Source organism: Sminthopsis crassicaudata, chromosome 2, assembly GCF_048593235.1.
Source record: "Sminthopsis crassicaudata isolate SCR6 chromosome 2, ASM4859323v1, whole genome shotgun sequence".
Lineage (NCBI taxonomy): Eukaryota > Metazoa > Chordata > Mammalia > Dasyuromorphia > Dasyuridae > Sminthopsis > Sminthopsis crassicaudata.
Genome location: NC_133618.1, coordinates 439,177,108 through 439,195,432, shown reverse-complemented (window position 1 = coordinate 439,195,432; position 18,325 = coordinate 439,177,108). Strand labels below are relative to the sequence as shown.

The following is an 18,325-nucleotide window of genomic DNA, read 5'->3' as shown; positions in this document are numbered from 1 at the left end:
CAATCTATCTACTACATTTGACACTCAACCATTTTCTGCCCCTGGATACTTTCTCTCTTCTGCATTTTTATGACACTGGTCCCTTTGTTTTCTTCCTATCTGTCTGACTACTCCTTCTCAGCCTCCTTTGCTGGCTTATCATCCATGACATGCTCCCTAACTGTGGGTGTTCCCTAAAGTTCTGTCCTAGGCTACCTTTTCCCTCTACATTCTCTTGGTAATTTTCCAGGCTCCCATGAGTCTAAATGTAATTTCTATACAAATTACACATAAATGTATAATATATAATCATATAACACATAATATGTATATGTTATATATATACTGTCTTATATGTCTATATATATATATTGTTTTTAATATGTATATGCACATCTATCTATTTATCTATTTATGCCTATTTGCTTCCCAGAGCTTCTGTCTTTTTTTAAATAGTATTTTATTTTCCCAAATATATGCAAAGATAATTTTCAATATTCACCTCTGCAAAACCTTATGTTCCAAATTCTTCTTCCTCTCTCCCTTCACCTTCCCTTCAAGATAGCAAGGAATCAAGGTTAAACATATGCAACCTCTTCTAAACATATTTCCATATTCATCATGCTGCACAAGAAAAATCAGATCAAAAGGGAAAAAAATGAGAAAGTTAAAAAAATACTTGCAAACAACAAAAAGGTGAAAATACCATAGTCTCCATAGTTCTCTTTCTGGATGTGGATGGCATTTTCCATCACAAGTCTATTGGAATTACCTTGAATCACCTCACTGTTGAAAAGAGCCAAGTCTATCATAATCATCACATAATCTTGATATTGTGTACAATGTTCACTTGGTTCTGTTCACTTCACTTAGCATCAGTTCATGCAAATTTTTCCAGATTTTTTGAAAATTAGCCTGCTCATCATTTCTTACGGAACAATAATATTCCATTACTTTCATATAGCATAACTTATTCAACCATTCCTCAGTTGATGGGCATCTATTCAATTTTCAATTCCTTGCCACTACAAAAAGGCCTGCTACATTTTTGCTCATGTGGGTCCTTTTCCCTTTTTTATGCTCTTTTTGGGATATAGACTCAATAGAAAAACTGCAAGGTCAAAGAATATACAAAGTTGGGGTTTTTTTATTTTTGTTTTGTTGAGGCAATTGGAGTTAAGTGACTTCCCCAGGATCACACAGCTAGGAAGTGTTAATGGGTCTAAGGACAGATTTGAACTCAGGTCTTCCTAACATCAGGGCTGGTGCTCTATCCACTGCATCACCTAGCTGCCCCCTGTCTAACTTTTAAAGCCCTATATAATACTGCCCACAAACTGTCTTTACAGCCTCACTGCATACAATTCTATAGCTTTCATTCTGTTCCCCATGTACATTATTTTCATCTTTATTCCATCTATATTTGTGTACTGGCCATTCCATATGAATAGAATGCATTTCTTTCTTTACCTCATACAGTGTCTTTCTTTAAGATATAGTTCAAGCACCATTTTCTACATGCAGCCTTTCTTGATTAGTACTTTCCATGTCAAATAAATATGTATTTAACTGATTTGTATATGTTTTTATTTATTCCTTTTACATTAATTCTATATAGTTAGATATGTACTTGTTTCCCTATTAAAATATAAGCTTTTACTACTGGGCTTATATCCCAAAGAAATACTAAAGAAGGGAAAGGGTCCCATGTGTGCCAAAATATTTGTGGCAGCCCTTTTTGTAGTGGCTAGAAACTGGAAAGTGAATCAATGCCCATCAATTGGAGAATGGTTGGGTAAACTGTGGTATGTGAATGTTATGGAATATTATTGTTCTGTAAGAAATGACCAGTAGAATGAATACAGAGAGGCTTGGAGAGACTTACATGAATTGATGCTGAATAAAATGAGCAGAACGAGGAGATCATTATACACTTCAACAATGATACTGTATGAGAATGTATTCTGATGGAAGTGGATATCTTCAACATAGAGAAGAGCTAATTCAGTTCCAATTGATCAGTGATAGACAGAATCAGCCACACCCAGAGAAGGAACACTGGGAAATGAGTGTAAACTGCACTTTTGCTTTTCTTCCCAGGCTATTTTTACCTTCTGAATCCAATTCTCCCTGTGCAACAAGAGAACTGTTCAGTTTTGCACCCATATATTGTATCTAGGATATACTATAACATAATTAACATGTATAAAACTGCCTGACATCTAGGAGAGAGGGTGGAGGGAAGGAAGGGAAAAGTCAGAACAGAAGTGAGTGCAAGGGATAATGTTGTAACAAATTACTCATGCATATGTTCTATCAATAAAAAGTTATAATTAAAAAAAAAGAAGGGGCTAAAAAAAATAAAATAAAATATGTGCTTTTTATGGGTAGGGATTGTTTTATTCTTTGTACTCTCTATTGCCTAGCGTGGTGCATGGCACATAGTAAAGGTTAAACAAATACTTTTTGACCAATTGTTCTTACACTTGATGTAACTTATAAACCCCATTCCCTACTCCTTTCTGCCTACTCACTTGTTCCTGACCAACCCCTTCTATCCTCCCCAAATTCCAGTGTACCACTGAAGATCTCCTTATCCCCTCTACTATGTATGTTCTATGAAATGCTTGCTCCATAAGTAAAAGATTTGCTTTCATCTTTTCTTTTCTCATTCTTCTCATCTTCTAATATTCATTTTGAAATAGCTCACTACTGATGACATAGCTAGCTTTCCTTTTCAGAACTTGGTTGCACTTTCTCTCATACCCCCTGAATCACTAGTCACAGTGGGGGAGTCAGAATAGTTTTTGTTCCCTTTCATTACTTGCAATCTCTACCTCTATTACCATAACTCAAATCTGTCTTCCTTTCAATTCAATTTTCTTTATTTAATCAATATTTATCCCCCAATCAAAATTCTTCTCATTGTTATCTTCTGAACTCTAGAAAATTCTCCTTTCTTTGACAGTAAGTTCAATGCTTGACTCGAGGGATATTTTTCAACATTCATTTTTGTAAGATTTTGTATTTCAACTTTTTCTCCCTCCATCCTTTACCTCTCCCCTCCTGAAGACAGCAAGCAATCTGATATGTTATATATGTACATATTTTTTCAGATAAATTTCCAGATTTGTCATATTGTCCAAGAAAAATCAAACTGAGAGGGGAAGAACCATAAAGAAAAAATAAATAAACAATAAAAAGGTGAAAATACTATGCTTCGACCCACATTCAATTCTCTCTCTGAATTGGGATAGCCTTGAATTACTTGTTCAGAAGAGCCAAGTCTATCACAGTTGACCATCAGATAATCTTGTTACTGTTGGTTCTGCTCACTTTACTCACTTCACATCAGTTGATGTAAGTCTTTCCTAAAATCAGTTTGCTCATCATTTCTAATAGAACAATAATATTCTATTATATTCATATACTATGACATATTTACCCATTCCTCAATTGGTGGGCATCCACTCAATTTCCATTTCCTTGCCACTACAAAAAGAGTTGCTACAAACATTTTTGCACACATGGATTCCTTTCCCTCTTTTATGATCTCTTTGGGATACACATCTAGCATTGAGACTGATAATCAAAGAGTGTGCATAATATTATAGTCCTTTGGATATAGACATAGTTCTGAATAACTCCTTAGAATAGTTGGATCATTTCACAATTCTTCCAGTAATGCATTAGTGTCCCAGTTTTCCCACATCCCCTCCAGCATTTATCATTATATTTTCCTGACATTTTAGATAATATGAGAGATATGAAGTGGTACCATAGAGTTATCTTAATTTTCATTTCTCTACTCAATAATGATTTAGAGCATTTTTATATGACTAGAAATGGCTTTAATTTCTTCATCTGAAAATTGTTCAAATCCTTTAACCATTTTTCAACTGGGGAATGACAGAACTTTTTCTCTCCCCCCACTCATGCTCTCATGATAGATAAGGCTTCAACATATTGATACTATACCAAATATTCTAACTTCCTAATTTCCCAATTTACTTAATTCCCATAACCTACTTCCCTACCTTCACCTTGGCTATAGATGGTTGCAGTCTTGCTGTTGTCATCACCCAGAATTGTTTCAGTTTCATGTTCATGAAATCTAACATTCCTTTATCTGATTACAATCTGCACAATTTCACCTTTCCCTCTGTCTTTCTACTCTTAACTTTGTTCATCTTCACCATGATTTCCAATCCTTCTATAGTATAGTTCTTTTCCTGGCTATCACTCCTGCATCAGCTATACTATTTTTCTTTCCCTGAATTTGATTCCTTGATGAACCAATTCAATTCAACACTGTCCTCTTCTCTTGAATCCTTTGCCCTTATGTACTGTCATGATTTTTAATTGCCAAGTTACAATTTCAGATTGCTCCCACCATCTGCTATCTTCTTCCCACTGATACACGAAGCTGGCAAAATCACAAAACCATGGGGATTGAGTCCACTACAGATTTATGTTACATAACCTCAACTGTTCCCCTCAGGTAATTTATCTTAAAACATTTGTGTACATCTCTCTAATCAATTCACTGCCCCACCCATCACAGCAAGTCTTTTTTTCTTTTTTCCAAATTTTTTCATACCTCCTCCAAACTTTCCTCTTCTTCCTCCCACCCTTTTAGCTTTAAAATATTGTCTCATAGTTTATGGGGGGAAATGAAGCCATTCTCCAATAAGCAGCCTTTTCTCCTTACTTCCTTATCTTCTCCAGATACCTTCTGCCACAGTCTCTTCTACTCTCTACCATAAAGAGGTGGCTTTTCTCCTTGCCAAGACAAACTCTACTTGCATGCACAAATGATCCCATCCTAAACTATTTTATCCAGCAGATTACCTCATAATCTCTATTCTCTCAACCTTTTCCTTCTACCAGCCACTTTGCTGCTGCCTACAAACTTGCCCATTTCTCCCTCATCCTCAAAATATCCTCATTCTGATCTAACCATCTCCACTAGTTTTTATCCTATATCTCTCTTTTAATTTTCATGACTAATCTCCTTGAAAAAGCGGTTTACAATAGTCATTTCCACTTTCTTCTTACTATCTTTTTAATACTGCAGTCTGGCTTGGAATCTAAATATTCAGCTGAAACCATTCTCTTCAAAGTGACTGATGATTTCTTAATTGTCAAATCTAATGGCCTTTTTTGTCATCTTCATTCTTCTAGACCTCTTGAGAGCTTCTGACACTATCAATAATACTCTTTTTTTCTAGGTTTTTATGATACTACTTTGCTTTGATTCTCTTCATATATGTCTGACTGCTCCTTCTGGTTTTTGCTGGATTTTAATCCACATCATTCCTATTAACTGTGGGGTATCCCACAAGGTTCTGGCTTGGCCTTCTTTTCTTCTTTTTCCATTCTATTTCACTTAGTGAATCAGCCCCCATGGTTTCAATGATCATCTCTCTGTTGGATGATCTCAAATCCAGCACTAATCTCTCTCCTGATCTCCATTCTAACATATCCAACCATGTACTGGACTTCTCAAACTGGATGTTCTGTAGACATAGTAAACTCTGAACTCTGAACCTGAACTCATTATCCTTTCCCTCAAACCTTCTCTTCCTCTTACCTTTCCTATTTTTCAGAATAGTGGAGGACAGCACCAATTCAAATCAACTTCCCTGGCTAAGTTGTTGCCAAGTCCTATTGATTGTACCCTTGAAATAACTCAGATATATGTCCCATTCCTTCCTCTTAACAACTACCACCAATCTAGTGCAGGCCCATATCACCTCATGCTTGGACTTTTGCAATAGTCTTTAATACGTCTCTCTGCTTTGTCTCTCTTCACTCCAGTCCATCCTGCATCAGGATCAAAGTGATCTTCCTAAAGTGCAGATTTGACTACTTCACTTTCTTTTCCTATCAACTCCATTGGCTCTCTATTTCTCTCAGGATAAAACACAAAATCATCTGTTCGGTTTTTAAAGCCCTTCATAACTTTTTGATCTCTTCCAATTTTCCCAATCTTCTTATACATTATTCCTTTTCTTTTCGTTTATTTTTATTTTTTTAATTTTTTAATTTTATAATTATAAAATTTTTTGACAGTATATATGCATGAGTAATTTTTTTGTAACATTATCCCTTGTATTCATTTTTCCAAATTTTCCCCTCCCTCCCTCCCTCTACTCCCTCCCCTAAATGACAGGCAATCCCATACATTTTGCATGTGTTACAGTATAACCTAGATACAATATATGTGTGTAAATCCAATTTTCTTGTTGCACGTTAAATATTGGATTCCGAAGATATAAGTAACCTGGGTAGATAGACAGTAGTGCTAACAGTTTACATTCGCTTCCCAGTGTTCCTTCTCTGGGTGTAGTTGTTTCTGTCCATCATTGATCAACTGGAAGTGAGTTGGATCTTCTTTATGTTGAAGATTTCTACTTCCATCAGAATACATCCTCATACAGTATTGTTGTTGAAGTGTACAGAGATCTTCTGGTTCTGCTCATTTCACTCAGCATCAGTTGATGTAAGTCTCTCCAAGCCTCTCTGAATTCATCCTGCTGGTCATTTCTTACAGAGCAATAATATTCCATAACCTTCATATACCATAATTTACCCAACCATTCTCCAATTGATGGGCATCCATTCATCTTCCAGTTTCTGACCACTACGAAAAGAGCTGCTACAAACATTTTGGCACACACGGGACCCTTTCCCCTCTTTAGTATTTCTTTGGGATATAAGCCCAATAGCAGCAATGCTGGGTCAAAGGGTATGCACAGTTTGATAACTTTTTGGGCATAGTTCCAAATTGCTCTCCAGAATGGCCGGATTCTTTCACAACTCCACCAACAATGCATCAGTGTCCTAGTTTTCCCACATCCCCTCCAACATTCATCATTATTTGTTCCTGTCATCTTAGCCAATCTGACAGGTGTGTAGTGGTATCTCAGAGTTGTCTTAATTTGCATTTCTCTGATCAGTAGTGATTTGGAACACTTTCATATGAGTGGAAATAGTTTCAATTTCATCATCTGAGAATTGTCTGTTCATATCCTTTGACCATTTATCAATTGGAGAATGGTTTGATTTCTTATAAATTAAGGTCAGTTCTTTGTATATTTTGGAAATGAGACCTTTATCAGAACCTTTAACTGTAAAAATATTTTCCCAATTTGTTACTGCCCTTCTAATCTTGTTTGCATTAGTTTTGTCTGTACAGAAGCTTTTTAATTTGATGTAATCAAAATCTTCTATTTTGTGATTAATAATGATCTCTAGTTCTCCTCTGGTCATAAATTCTTTCCTCCTCCACAGGTCTGAGAGGTAGACTATTCTCTGTTCCTCTAATCTATTTATGATCTCATTCTTTATGTCTAAATCATGGACCCATTTTGATCTTATCTTGGTATATGTTGTTAAGTGTGGGTCCATATCTAATTTCTGCCATCTTTTCTTTTAGATTATAAGCCAGTGATACTTCCTGTTCCTCTCACAAGAAAACTCTTGTCTCCTGACTGAACATTTTCATTGTATTCCATGCATGGAATGCTTTCTCTCCTCTTCTGAATTTTGGATTCCCTGGTTTCCTTTAAGTCTCAGCTAAAATCTGACTTTCTGCAAGAATAGTTTCTGAGTATCCCTAATTGCTAGTGCCCCTTTCCCTGAGATTATCTCCATTTCATCACATATATATGCATGTCTGTCTGTCTGTCTCTCTCTGTCTCTCTCCATCTCTCTCTGTTTCTCTGTATATATATATATATGTATATATGTATGTCCTATCTGTGCATAATTGTTTGCAAGTTGTCTCACCATTAGATTGTGAGCTCCATGAGGATACGGACTCTGCTTTGCATCCCCAAGGCTTAGCACGCTGTTCCCAATGTGGAAAGTATAATAAATGCTTGGAGACTTGACTTGGGAGCATTTCTGTCTTTGTACTTTCTGTGGTTAGTACAGTCCTGGCACAGAGTAGGGATAGAGATTGTGGCTGGATCTATCACAATTTCGAGGGCCTTTCTACTGCTATGTCATTATGCTGGAGGTGACTCTTCTAGGAGAAATATATCAGTAATCATGAGACAGCAGACATCAGGAGTGTGATTGTTCTAAATCTGTCAATGACCCTAAAGTCTCCTGGCTTTATGAATTTTATAGTAGAGCCCTAGAAACTTTGCTGCCTGCCGGATAACAATCTGTTGGTCAGTTTCTGAGACAAATGGTGAGGTGACATGAAGAAACAGATCTCTGTCTTTTCCTATCAATTTATCTTCTTGCTCTTGGTTCTTTGCTAAAATCCTTATGAAATTTAGCAACAATTGGCAGTCCAATCACATTAACTTTGACCCCTGACGTGGAGATGGGTTCAAGCCTGAAAATTCTTTTGAGACACGTTGGGATACTGGTCCGAGATCCTAATCTTTTGAGGTCTCCTTCTGAACCTCAACAATTATATCGACACTTTTTCTGGAATTGATCTTAGTAGACACTTTTGTAGACGAGAGCATCCAGAGGTTAGTCGTGGCCAGTATGTGTCCAAGCTGGGACAAAGTTCAGCCTTTATTGGCTTCAAGACCTGCTCTCTATCCATTGTGCTACCCGGAAGTTAATCAGCAGGTTAGAGCTGTGGTGGCCGGACAAGTACAAAGGATCCAAAAGTTGTTTTTGGTGAGGAGCTTACATTCTAATGGAGAAGCGGTTAAAGTATATACTTTATAATACACAGCAGGTGCATCAGGGTGGAGGAGGGGTTTTCTCAGAGCCACCACCCTTGGAGCCCTGCTGGAGCAGAAGAGCCAGTGACACAGGACCCGAATCCCCGGGATTCCGTTTATTAATTAATTGGATAAATCCCGAGGTCTACACTCTTCAATCTACAAGTTCAGAGATGATCCCTAAATCGAGGTGTCCTGATCCATGTTTCCTGGCTCTCTCTCCTGGCTAGAGACCCCTTGGAAGTGCCCTTCGAGAGCACCACGTGGTTGCAGATACAAGTACAAAGGGTGTGGGAGAGATGCACAGTAAGCGCCCCCTCCAGGTCTCCAACGATCAATGGAGCAAAGAATCTCCATCTCAGTCCGTAAGGGTTAGGAGCCGGGACGAAATAATTGCACCACGAGAATGAATGATCCTTCGCGATTTCCGTCGTTCACATCCCGCCACGGCTGAAGAATTCTGGGAGTGGTAGTTTCTTTTCCGAGGCACCCCCTCATCTGTGGCGGTGCCCACCTTGGTAGTAAAAACTACAGTGTGAGGCGCATGCTCCGCGCGGAGCTCCGTACCGCCCAGCGCCGGCCCCGCCCTGTTCCGCGCGCCCGCCTGCTCTCCCGCCCCCGCTAACATGGCGGCTCCTCTGGCCCTGGTGCTGGTGGCGGCTGTCACTGTGCGGGCTTTGCTTTTTCGCTCTAGCCTAGCCGACTTCATCTCCGAGAGGGTGGAAGTGGTGTCCCCGCTCAACGCCTGGAAACGAGGTGAGTCGGTGCTGGGCCGCTCCGCCTCCGGCCCCGGCCCCGCCCCCGCCCTGGCCCCTCCTCACAGAGCACCTCGAGGCTGAGGCTGGGAGAAGGAGAAGGGAGAAGCGCGCTCTGGGTCCCTAGGCTTTACTTCCCCCTCCCCCAAGGGTGATACCATCGGAGGACTGCGGACTGGGTGGGGGGCCTCGCGCCTCTACCACCCCGGACTGGGGGAAAAGAGTCGCTGAGCTTTGAAGGGAGCACTGTGACCCCTGAGGCCGAGGCACGCTCTTGGGGTGATTCTTCTTTCCATTTCCCTATGGGTCTACTGGAAAGGCTATCCGTGGCGAGAGAGGCCTCGAGCTCCAGGGGTGTGCAATCTACTTTTCCTTACCTTCCCAGTCAAGGAGGAGGGCGTGGCCATCGGGCGAGGGGGCGTGTCTTGTGGAAGTGCTCCACCCCCAGTGCGTGGGTCTTGCGGAGGCACCTTCTCCTGGGCAGGGACCCGGGACTAGGGCTTTGATGATTTCTAATTCTCTAGTTTCTGGGGAGGATATTGAACATTGAGACTCTAGAAAGATGGGCCAATAATAATGCCTCTACAATCCTCCTCAGGTGGTAAAGAAAGAAAATGCAAAGAATCACTGTTCCAGGGACCCTTGAGATGATGGACGTGGCTGTAGGCCAGACACTTCTTAGAGCATCTATCTGTAAAAGTCAAGTGTTGTGGTCGGTGATTTCTAGGATTTCATTTAACGCTTTAAGCCTTGGATCCTAAAACTGAGAAAGGGCCAGGGCCGTTGTATATCAAGAATATGCACTTGTTAGACTTGGAGTCAGGAAAGCCTGGATTCATGTTCAGCTCTGACCCTTGCTGTGTTGTTTAGTTTCTATGTTAAATACAGCTCCTGTATTTGGTGTGATTCTTATTATGGAATCTGGAAGCTCTACATTTTGGCTATAGTGTTGCTATACTCCTAAATTTCTTTCAGGAGCTGACTGGCAGATTAATTTCCACTTTGCCCTCAGGTTTTAAGAGATCTGGAGAGTTTTCTTTTAGATTAAAATACATCTTGTTCATTTGTTTCAATTGTGTCTCACTCTTCGTTAGTCCCATTTGAAATTTTCTTGGTAAAGATACTGGAATGGATTTCCATTTTCTTCTCCTGCTCATTTTATAGATAAGGAAGTAGGCTTAAGTGAGTTGGCCAAATGCACACAGCTGGTGAATTTGAACTCAGTTCTTATTCCAGGTCTCATATTCTATCTACCTTATCACCTAGGTGCCCTGTGCAGGCTCTTTTTATCTTGTTCATGGCTTTCAGGGAATCAGCAATTCTTTTTTTTATATATATACAAAAATATTTTTATTATAGCTTTTTATTTACCAGATATATGCATGGATAATTTTTCAGCATTGACAATTGCAAAACCTTGTGTTCCAACTTTTCCCCTCCTTCCCCCCACTCCTTCCCCAGATGGCAGATTGCCCAATACATGTTAAATATGTTAAAGTATAAGTTAAATACAATATATGTATACATGTCCAAACAATTATTTCAGCAATTCTTTTCCCCCCCTGAGGCAATTGGGGTTAAGTGACTTGCCCAGGGTCAGGCAGCTAGGAAGTGTTAAGTGAGATCAGATTTGAACTCAGGTCTTCCTCAGTAATCAGTAATTCTTAAACCTTTTTTCCTTGGTCTGTTTTCCATGTCAGTTAATTTTGCTATGAGATGTCATAAAATTTCTTCTTTTTTTCAGTCTTGTGATTTTTTATATTTCTTATTGACTTATATTTCTTTACTCTTTAATATTAGTATATTAAAGACTAATACTAATATTACTATATAGAGTCATTGGCTTCTATTTGCTACATCCTGATTTTCAAAGAATTTGTTGGTTTGGCAGGTTTTGTGCCTCTTGTCCTAAGCTATTAATTTCTTTTACATTCTTTCTTCTGTATCTCTCATTTCTTTTCATTTAAACCTACTTTTTACAGTTGAGGAAACTCAGCTAAACAGAGGTTTAAATGACTTTCCCAGAATCATACATCTAGTAATTGTCAGTAGCTATATTTGAACCTAGGCCTTCTTAACTCCAAGCTCAGTACTTTATCCACTATGCTGTTACCTGCTTGATACTTACACTCATGTCTATTTAAATTTTTTTTCCTGTAGCACTCTTATTTTATTTATTAAAATGCTTTTTAATTTTTTATACTCTTTTTAAAACCTTAGTAATGTTTTATTTTTCCAACAACTTCATGTAAATACAGTTTTCAACATTCATTTTTATAAGATTTTGAGTTCCAAATTTTCCTTCAATCCTCCTTTATCTCCCCTTTCTTTAATACAGCAAGAAATCTGATTCAGGTCATATGTGTACAATCATTTTAAACATATTTCCACACTAGTTGGTTTGTGAAAGAAAAATCACATCAAAAGAGAGAAACCACAAGAAAGAAACAAGAAAATAGGTGAAAATAGTATGCTTCAATTCATATTTAATTTTATAGTACTCTCTCTGGATGCATTTTCCATCCCAAGTCTATTGAAATTGTCTTGTATCACTACATTGCTGAGAAGGGCGAAGTCTATCATAGTTGATCATCATACAATCTTCTTGTTACTATGTACAGTATTCTCCTTGTTCTGCTCACTTCCACTCAGCAACAATTCATGTAGATCTTTCTAGGCTTTTCTGAAATTAACCTGCTCACCTCTTGTAGAACAATAGTATTGTTAGTCAGAAAACTTGAGACACTAATACATTGCTGGTGGAGTTTTGAACTAATTCAACCATTCTGGAGAACCATATGGAACAATGGCCAAAGGGTTATCAAACTGCACATCTTTTAATTCAGCAGTGTTTCTACTGGGCTTGTAAAAGACATCATAAAAAAGAGAAAAGAACCCACATGTGTAAAGACTTTTGTAGTGTCAAGGAACTGGAAACTGAGTGGATGCCTATCAATTGGGAAATGCCTGAATAGATTATGGTATATAAATGTTATGGAATATTATTCTATAAAAAATGATCAGCAGGATGATTTCAGAGAAGCCTGGAGAGACCTACATGAATTGATGCTAAACGAAGTGAATAGAACCAAGAGAACATTGTATAAAATAATAAGATTATACAATGATCAATTCTAATGTATTTCAACAGTATTTCAGGCCAGTTCCAATGGTCTTGTGATGAAGAAAGCCATTTGCACCCAGAGAGAGGAATGTGGGGACTGAATGTGGATTACAATGTACTATTTTCAATTTTTTTTTGTTGTTTGCTTCCATATTATTTTTTCTCATGTTTCTTTTTGGTCTGATTTTTTTTTTTTTTTTTTTTTTTGGTGCAGCATGATAATTGGAAATATGTATAGAATTGCACATGTTTAAGGTATATTGGATTAATTGCTGTCTAGAGAAGGGGATGAAGGGAAGGAAGGGAGGAAAAAATTGGAACACGAAATTTTGTAAGGGTGAATGTTGAAAATTATCAATGCCTATGTTTAGCTTTAATTTAAAAAAAGAACAGTAGTATTCTATTACATTCATATATCATCATTTATTTTGGGCATTCACTCAATTTTCAAATTCTTTCTACCAGAAAAAGGACTGCTACGAAGATTTTTGTACATGTGGGTCTTTTTCCATTTTTGAGATACAGAGTCAGTAGTGATTCTGCTGGATCAAAGGGTATGCACATAAACTCTTACTTCATCTCTTCCAAGAACTGTAATTGAATTTATGCACAAGTCGGGTTTGTGTTTGAAGTTTTGCTTCCAGATGTTTGTAGCTAGTGACATAGTGGATAAAATTTTGGGCTTAGAGTCAGGAAGATCTGAGTTCAAATTTGGCTTCAGACACTTACTAGTTCATGTGATCCTGGGCAATTCACTTAACCTCTATTTGCCTGATATTTGATAGGTGTAGTTTAAATGCTACTTCCCTTTCTTTTTTCTCTATTTTGGATGTCTCTTCCTGTTTTATATCTTGAGCTTCCTTGTAACCATAATGACTTTTTATGGTGGTATTCTTTTTTTGTTTGTTTGCTCGTTGTTCCAACCTCTTTTCTTGACTTTAAATTTGATATTAGGATCAGACTATATGTACTTTTAAAGAGAAGATCTGAATTGGTCCTTTGCTACTTTCTTAAGAGTGATGAGTGTTGTGTTATTCCAGATTCTCAATAAATAATGTTATACACATTCGGGACTTAAAAGTTTTGAGTGCTTCCAAAATAGTCAGATACATAGTAAAATTTGATCATTGAGCCCCTGATCTGAGCTTTGAAATTTCCTGGTCTGTGTTTGGGTCTAAATAACAGTGAAATATTACTAGACTCAGCCACTGTCAGCGTAGCTGGAAAGCTACTGGTTTAGATTTACAGAACTGTAGGCTGGAATAAATGTACCAGATCCCTGTTGATTTGGAATTCCTATTCTGATTATTCCTTTATAGATTTCTAGTTTGGTTAGAAGTTGGAGCTGAGGTCCCACAAAATTGCTGCTTTTTTCTGAACTCCCTCCCTGTTTGATATAGATGCACAGGCTAGGATGCAGCCTTTTCCTCATTGGACACAGTTTATTTCCCCAGTCTGTCCTGAAACTATTGATTCGGAACTAGGTAAAAAGAGACTAAGGTAGTATTTGGCATCTGTTCTCATACCCCACAGGAAATGGGGATCTGGTATGTATCTTGAGACCTCATCTTTTCTTTGAGCATCTCTTGATCAGACCCCATCCTGTATCTCTTCTTTATGCTGAATTGGACTGGATATATAACTCACCATAATATTATCTCTTTTAAATTTTTTGATTAGGATTAGATCTATTTGGAGTGTATTTTCTAGATCTATTTGGAGGGGGTTACTCACTGTACTTCATACTCTTCTATCATCTTCAGTCTAGTTTCTAATTAATTTTTGCTTTGCTTTGCTAATAGTTTTATCCCCTCTTCAACAATGAGATGAAACAAATCAGTTCCAATAGAGCAGTAATGAATTGAACCAGCTACACCCAGCGAAAGAACTCTGGGAGATGACTATGACTACATAGAATTCCCAATCCCTCTATTTTTGATCACCTGAATTTTTTATTTCCTTCCCAGGCTATTTCAAAGTCTGACTCTTTTTGTGTAGCAAAATGAACATGTATACATATGTTGTATTTAAGTTATACTTTAACATATTTAACATGTATTGGTCAACCTGCCATCTGGGGGAAGGGGTAGGGAGAAGGAGGGAAAAATTGGAACAAAAGGTTTTGCAATTGTCAATGCTGAAAAATTACCCATGCATATATCTTGTAAATAAAAAGCTATAATAAAAAAACAAACAAACTAATAGTTTTATTTCTCAAAAGATAGAATAAGTAGATGAGAGACACTAGATTGCTAAGATAGAATTAATTTTTTTTGAAAACCTAGATTTTTATTCATATCTTGGCTTTTTTTTAAAAATGCCTAGAATTCGCTTATCTTTTTCTTTGCCCTTTCTATATTATTACTTAGAACAAAGAAAGAAAAAAGATTTTTAAAATCAACAGAACTGATCAGTATATTGAAAAATAACTTGTTTTATGCAGTGTTCTATAACTCTGCAGAGGAGTTGAGGGAGGTATCTTTTCATGTCTCTTCTTTGGGGCCATGTTTCATTTTTTTATTATTTCCCAACATTTAGCTTCATTTATTTTGTTGTAATTGTTCTTTCCATTTATGTTGATGTTATCCTGTTTATTTATTGTTTTCCTGGCTCTGCTTACTTTATATCTATCTGCTCATGTCAATTTTTCTGTACTTTATATTTGTCATATTTGTCTTTTCTTATTGTATGCATGTAATATTATTTTACCTTTTTGTACCATTATTTGTTTAATCATTTCTCAATTAATCCTCTACTTTTTTTTTCTTTGTTAGCAAAAAAAAAATACTGCTTTAAATACTTTGTTTTGTGTGGAGTTTTTCTTTTTACTAATAACTGCTTTGGGAACATATGGCTAGCAGCAAGTTTTAATTCATAAGGAGAATCTGATTGATGAAGTGGATTTAAGAATCTTGGAAGATGTTATTTTGGAGTTGGAAGGTCTGGGTATAGGTAAGAGTTTACTAGTTTATAGTAAAACAGATTTTTAAAAGTAAATGCAAAAAGTAAGTTGGAGTATATGACCTGAGAAGGAAATTTATTTAAGAGGGATTGATATGAGGCCAAGAATATAGTTGAAAATAACATAGATTATAAAAAAAATGAGGAGAGGTGTGTAGAGAAGTTTCTGTTGTAGTTGTTGGAAAATTATCTGATGAGTTTTTTTTTAATTTAATGCATTTTTACTTCTATTTTATAAAATTGTTTTGGAAACGTCATGAGTCTTTTGGAATTATCTTACATCATTGTATTGCTGAGAAGAGCAAAGCCTTTTAAAGTTGTGTTTTTCATACAATGTTGCTATTACTGTGTACAATGTTTTCCTAGTTCTGCTAACTTAATTCAGTATCAGTTTATATAAATCTTGCCAATTTTTTCTGAAATCTGCCTGCTCATCATTTCCTATAAAACAATATCACATTACATTTTTATATCACTTATTGATGGCTTTTAAAAAATATTGCACTTTCCAGTAACCCCCACCTATGTATAACTTACACCTTTAGCAAAGAGGTATAGTTAAACAAAATAACATATTGGTCATCTCTGACAAATTATGCCTTATTCTCTAGCCATAATCTTACCACCACTCTGCTGAAGGAGGGAGGAATATATATTTCACTATCAGAACTCTGAATTCAAGATTGGTCAGAGTTCTATGATCAATGTTTTTCCTTTACTTTATTATGATTCTTGAGTAAACTATTATCTTGGCTCTGTTTAATTAACTCTATTCATGTAGTCTGACCAAATTTTTCATGTTTTTCCTTTGCTTTTTGATGCACTAATATACTGTTGCATGAATATTCCACAATTTGTTCAATTATTCTTAAATTAATTGAGACCTACTTTGTATCCAGTTTTTCTAAATAACAAAAAGTATTGTTATAACTATTTTTGTCTATAGGAACTGTTCCTACTGTGTTTTTTTTTTTAAGACCCTCCCATCTCCTTTTCCCCATTCAAAAGAAAAAGAAAAGAAAAACAAAATCCTTGTAACAGATATATAAATTGTGTTTTATATATATAATTGACATAGTCAAGACAAACAAATTCATGGATTAGTCAAGTTCAAAATATGTTTCATTCTATATAGAACCTGAGTGTATCATCTCTCTGTTAGGAGTAGGATAACATATTTCCTGTTTTACACAATTTTAACTTCCTTGGGAATATAAGCCCTTTATTGGCTTTGTGAAGTCAAAGAGTATATTCATTTCAGAAAATTTTCTTGGTTAGTTCTAAATTGTTTTCCAGAATAGTTTGGCCAGTTCTTTTTCTTTGTTTTGTTTTTTAATTAAAGCCTTTTATTTTCAAAATATATGCATGGATAATTTTCAACATTCCCCCTTGCAAAATCTTTGTTCCAATTTTTTCCCTCTTTTTCAGTAGCTTTTCAGTTTCACATAATTAAAATTATTAATTTTATCTTTTGTAATGGCCTTTCTCCTTTGTTTAAGAATACATCTCTTACCTATAGTCATGAAAAGTATGGTAATCTGCCTAATTTTGATGTTAAATATTAAAAGTCACATAGCCCTATAGAATTTATTGTGAGGGAAAATGGCATAGGGTATGGCTCAAGCCCAATTTTTTTCCAGATTGTTTCCCACTTTTCCTAGCATTTTTTTTTAAAATCAGATATAGAGTTCGTTTCTATGTGTCCTTCATTTTTATTGCATTTTTTAGTAATTTATGTATGCTTTCAAATGAATGATGAGACTAAAGGCAGATACTTATATTAATTGCCAGAACACATTATTAAAATGCCTATTACTTATTATTTATTTCTATTAAGATAGAATAACAGACAGAGATTCCTGGGTTGTTTGCCTCACCAGCCTAGGAGGTTCAAAAAGTTGATTTTTATCATTCAGATGGCAATGCTTAAGTTCTGGGGAGACTGAATGATTATGTTCATTAGATAAGCTGAAATGCCAGTTTTGAAATTTACATGGAGAAATATAATTACAATAGGAGTTTGGAGAGAAAAAGGGAGAAAGTCAGGGACAGATATTTGGTGGTGATGAGAGAAGGATGTTTTTGTTAATGCCAGTTGGACACTGTGTTCTCTTCTCAGTAGACAGAAATGGAATTAAAATTGGAAGGTTTTACAGGGAGTAGACTTACAGAAAAAGGAGTTGTGAGGCTTTAGTGGATGTTTTAGTGGATGGTATTAACTTTTGGGATATTTATACTTGCTAAGCAGATCAGAGTTCTTTAATCAATCTACAGTAACACTGTGATTTGTTCTATTTTGCACTTTGGACTCTCAGTTCAACAAACATAGATGCCACGATGTGCAAGGTACTGTATTAGGTATTGGGGGAATACAATGACAAGAATGAACCTTTTTTTCTCAAGGAACATTTTGCATGTATGATAAAAATGTACACAAGTAACTATGTCCAAAATACATAAAAGGTAAATAAAAAGAAATTTTCAGAGCCAGAAAGGGCTGGAAGGATCATGAGAAGCACTACAATAGGAGCTGACATTTAAATAGTGCCAGGCTTTGAAGAAAGGTAAGAATTCTAGAGAATGGAGAGATAAGCATTCTGTGCCTGGAATGTGTGAAGTCAAGTAAGCTGATGGGTAACAACTAGGAAGTCCAATTTGACTAAGATGGAGAGGATAGTGAGACTCCATGTAAACCACTTCTATTATGACATTATTATTGTCTTTTAAAAAATTAAGTTATAGCACAGTTTCTTTGATGAGATTCAAGAGATAGCCACATTCCTTTTTTTTTTTTTTTCCCCTGAGGCTGG

General features: G+C 36.5%; 1 protein-coding gene across 4 annotated transcripts in view; it reads left to right on the top strand.

Annotated features, from left to right (window-relative positions):
- Positions 1–18,325, top strand: part of PIGU (phosphatidylinositol glycan anchor biosynthesis class U) — a 142,893-nt gene that overhangs the window by 19,631 nt on the left and 104,937 nt on the right. Inside the window, exon 1 of one of the 4 annotated variants that reach the window (XM_074292448.1) lies at positions 9,267–9,431. The exons of 1 other annotated variant lie outside the window; for it this stretch is intronic. In XM_074292448.1, coding sequence (XP_074148549.1) covers positions 9,302–9,431 — 130 coding nt within the window. In that variant the 5' untranslated portion in view covers positions 9,267–9,301. Of the gene's footprint in view, positions 1–9,266; positions 9,432–18,325 lie in introns of those variants that run through there. 2 more of the 4 variants (XM_074292450.1, XM_074292452.1) reach the window with 2 other exon arrangements.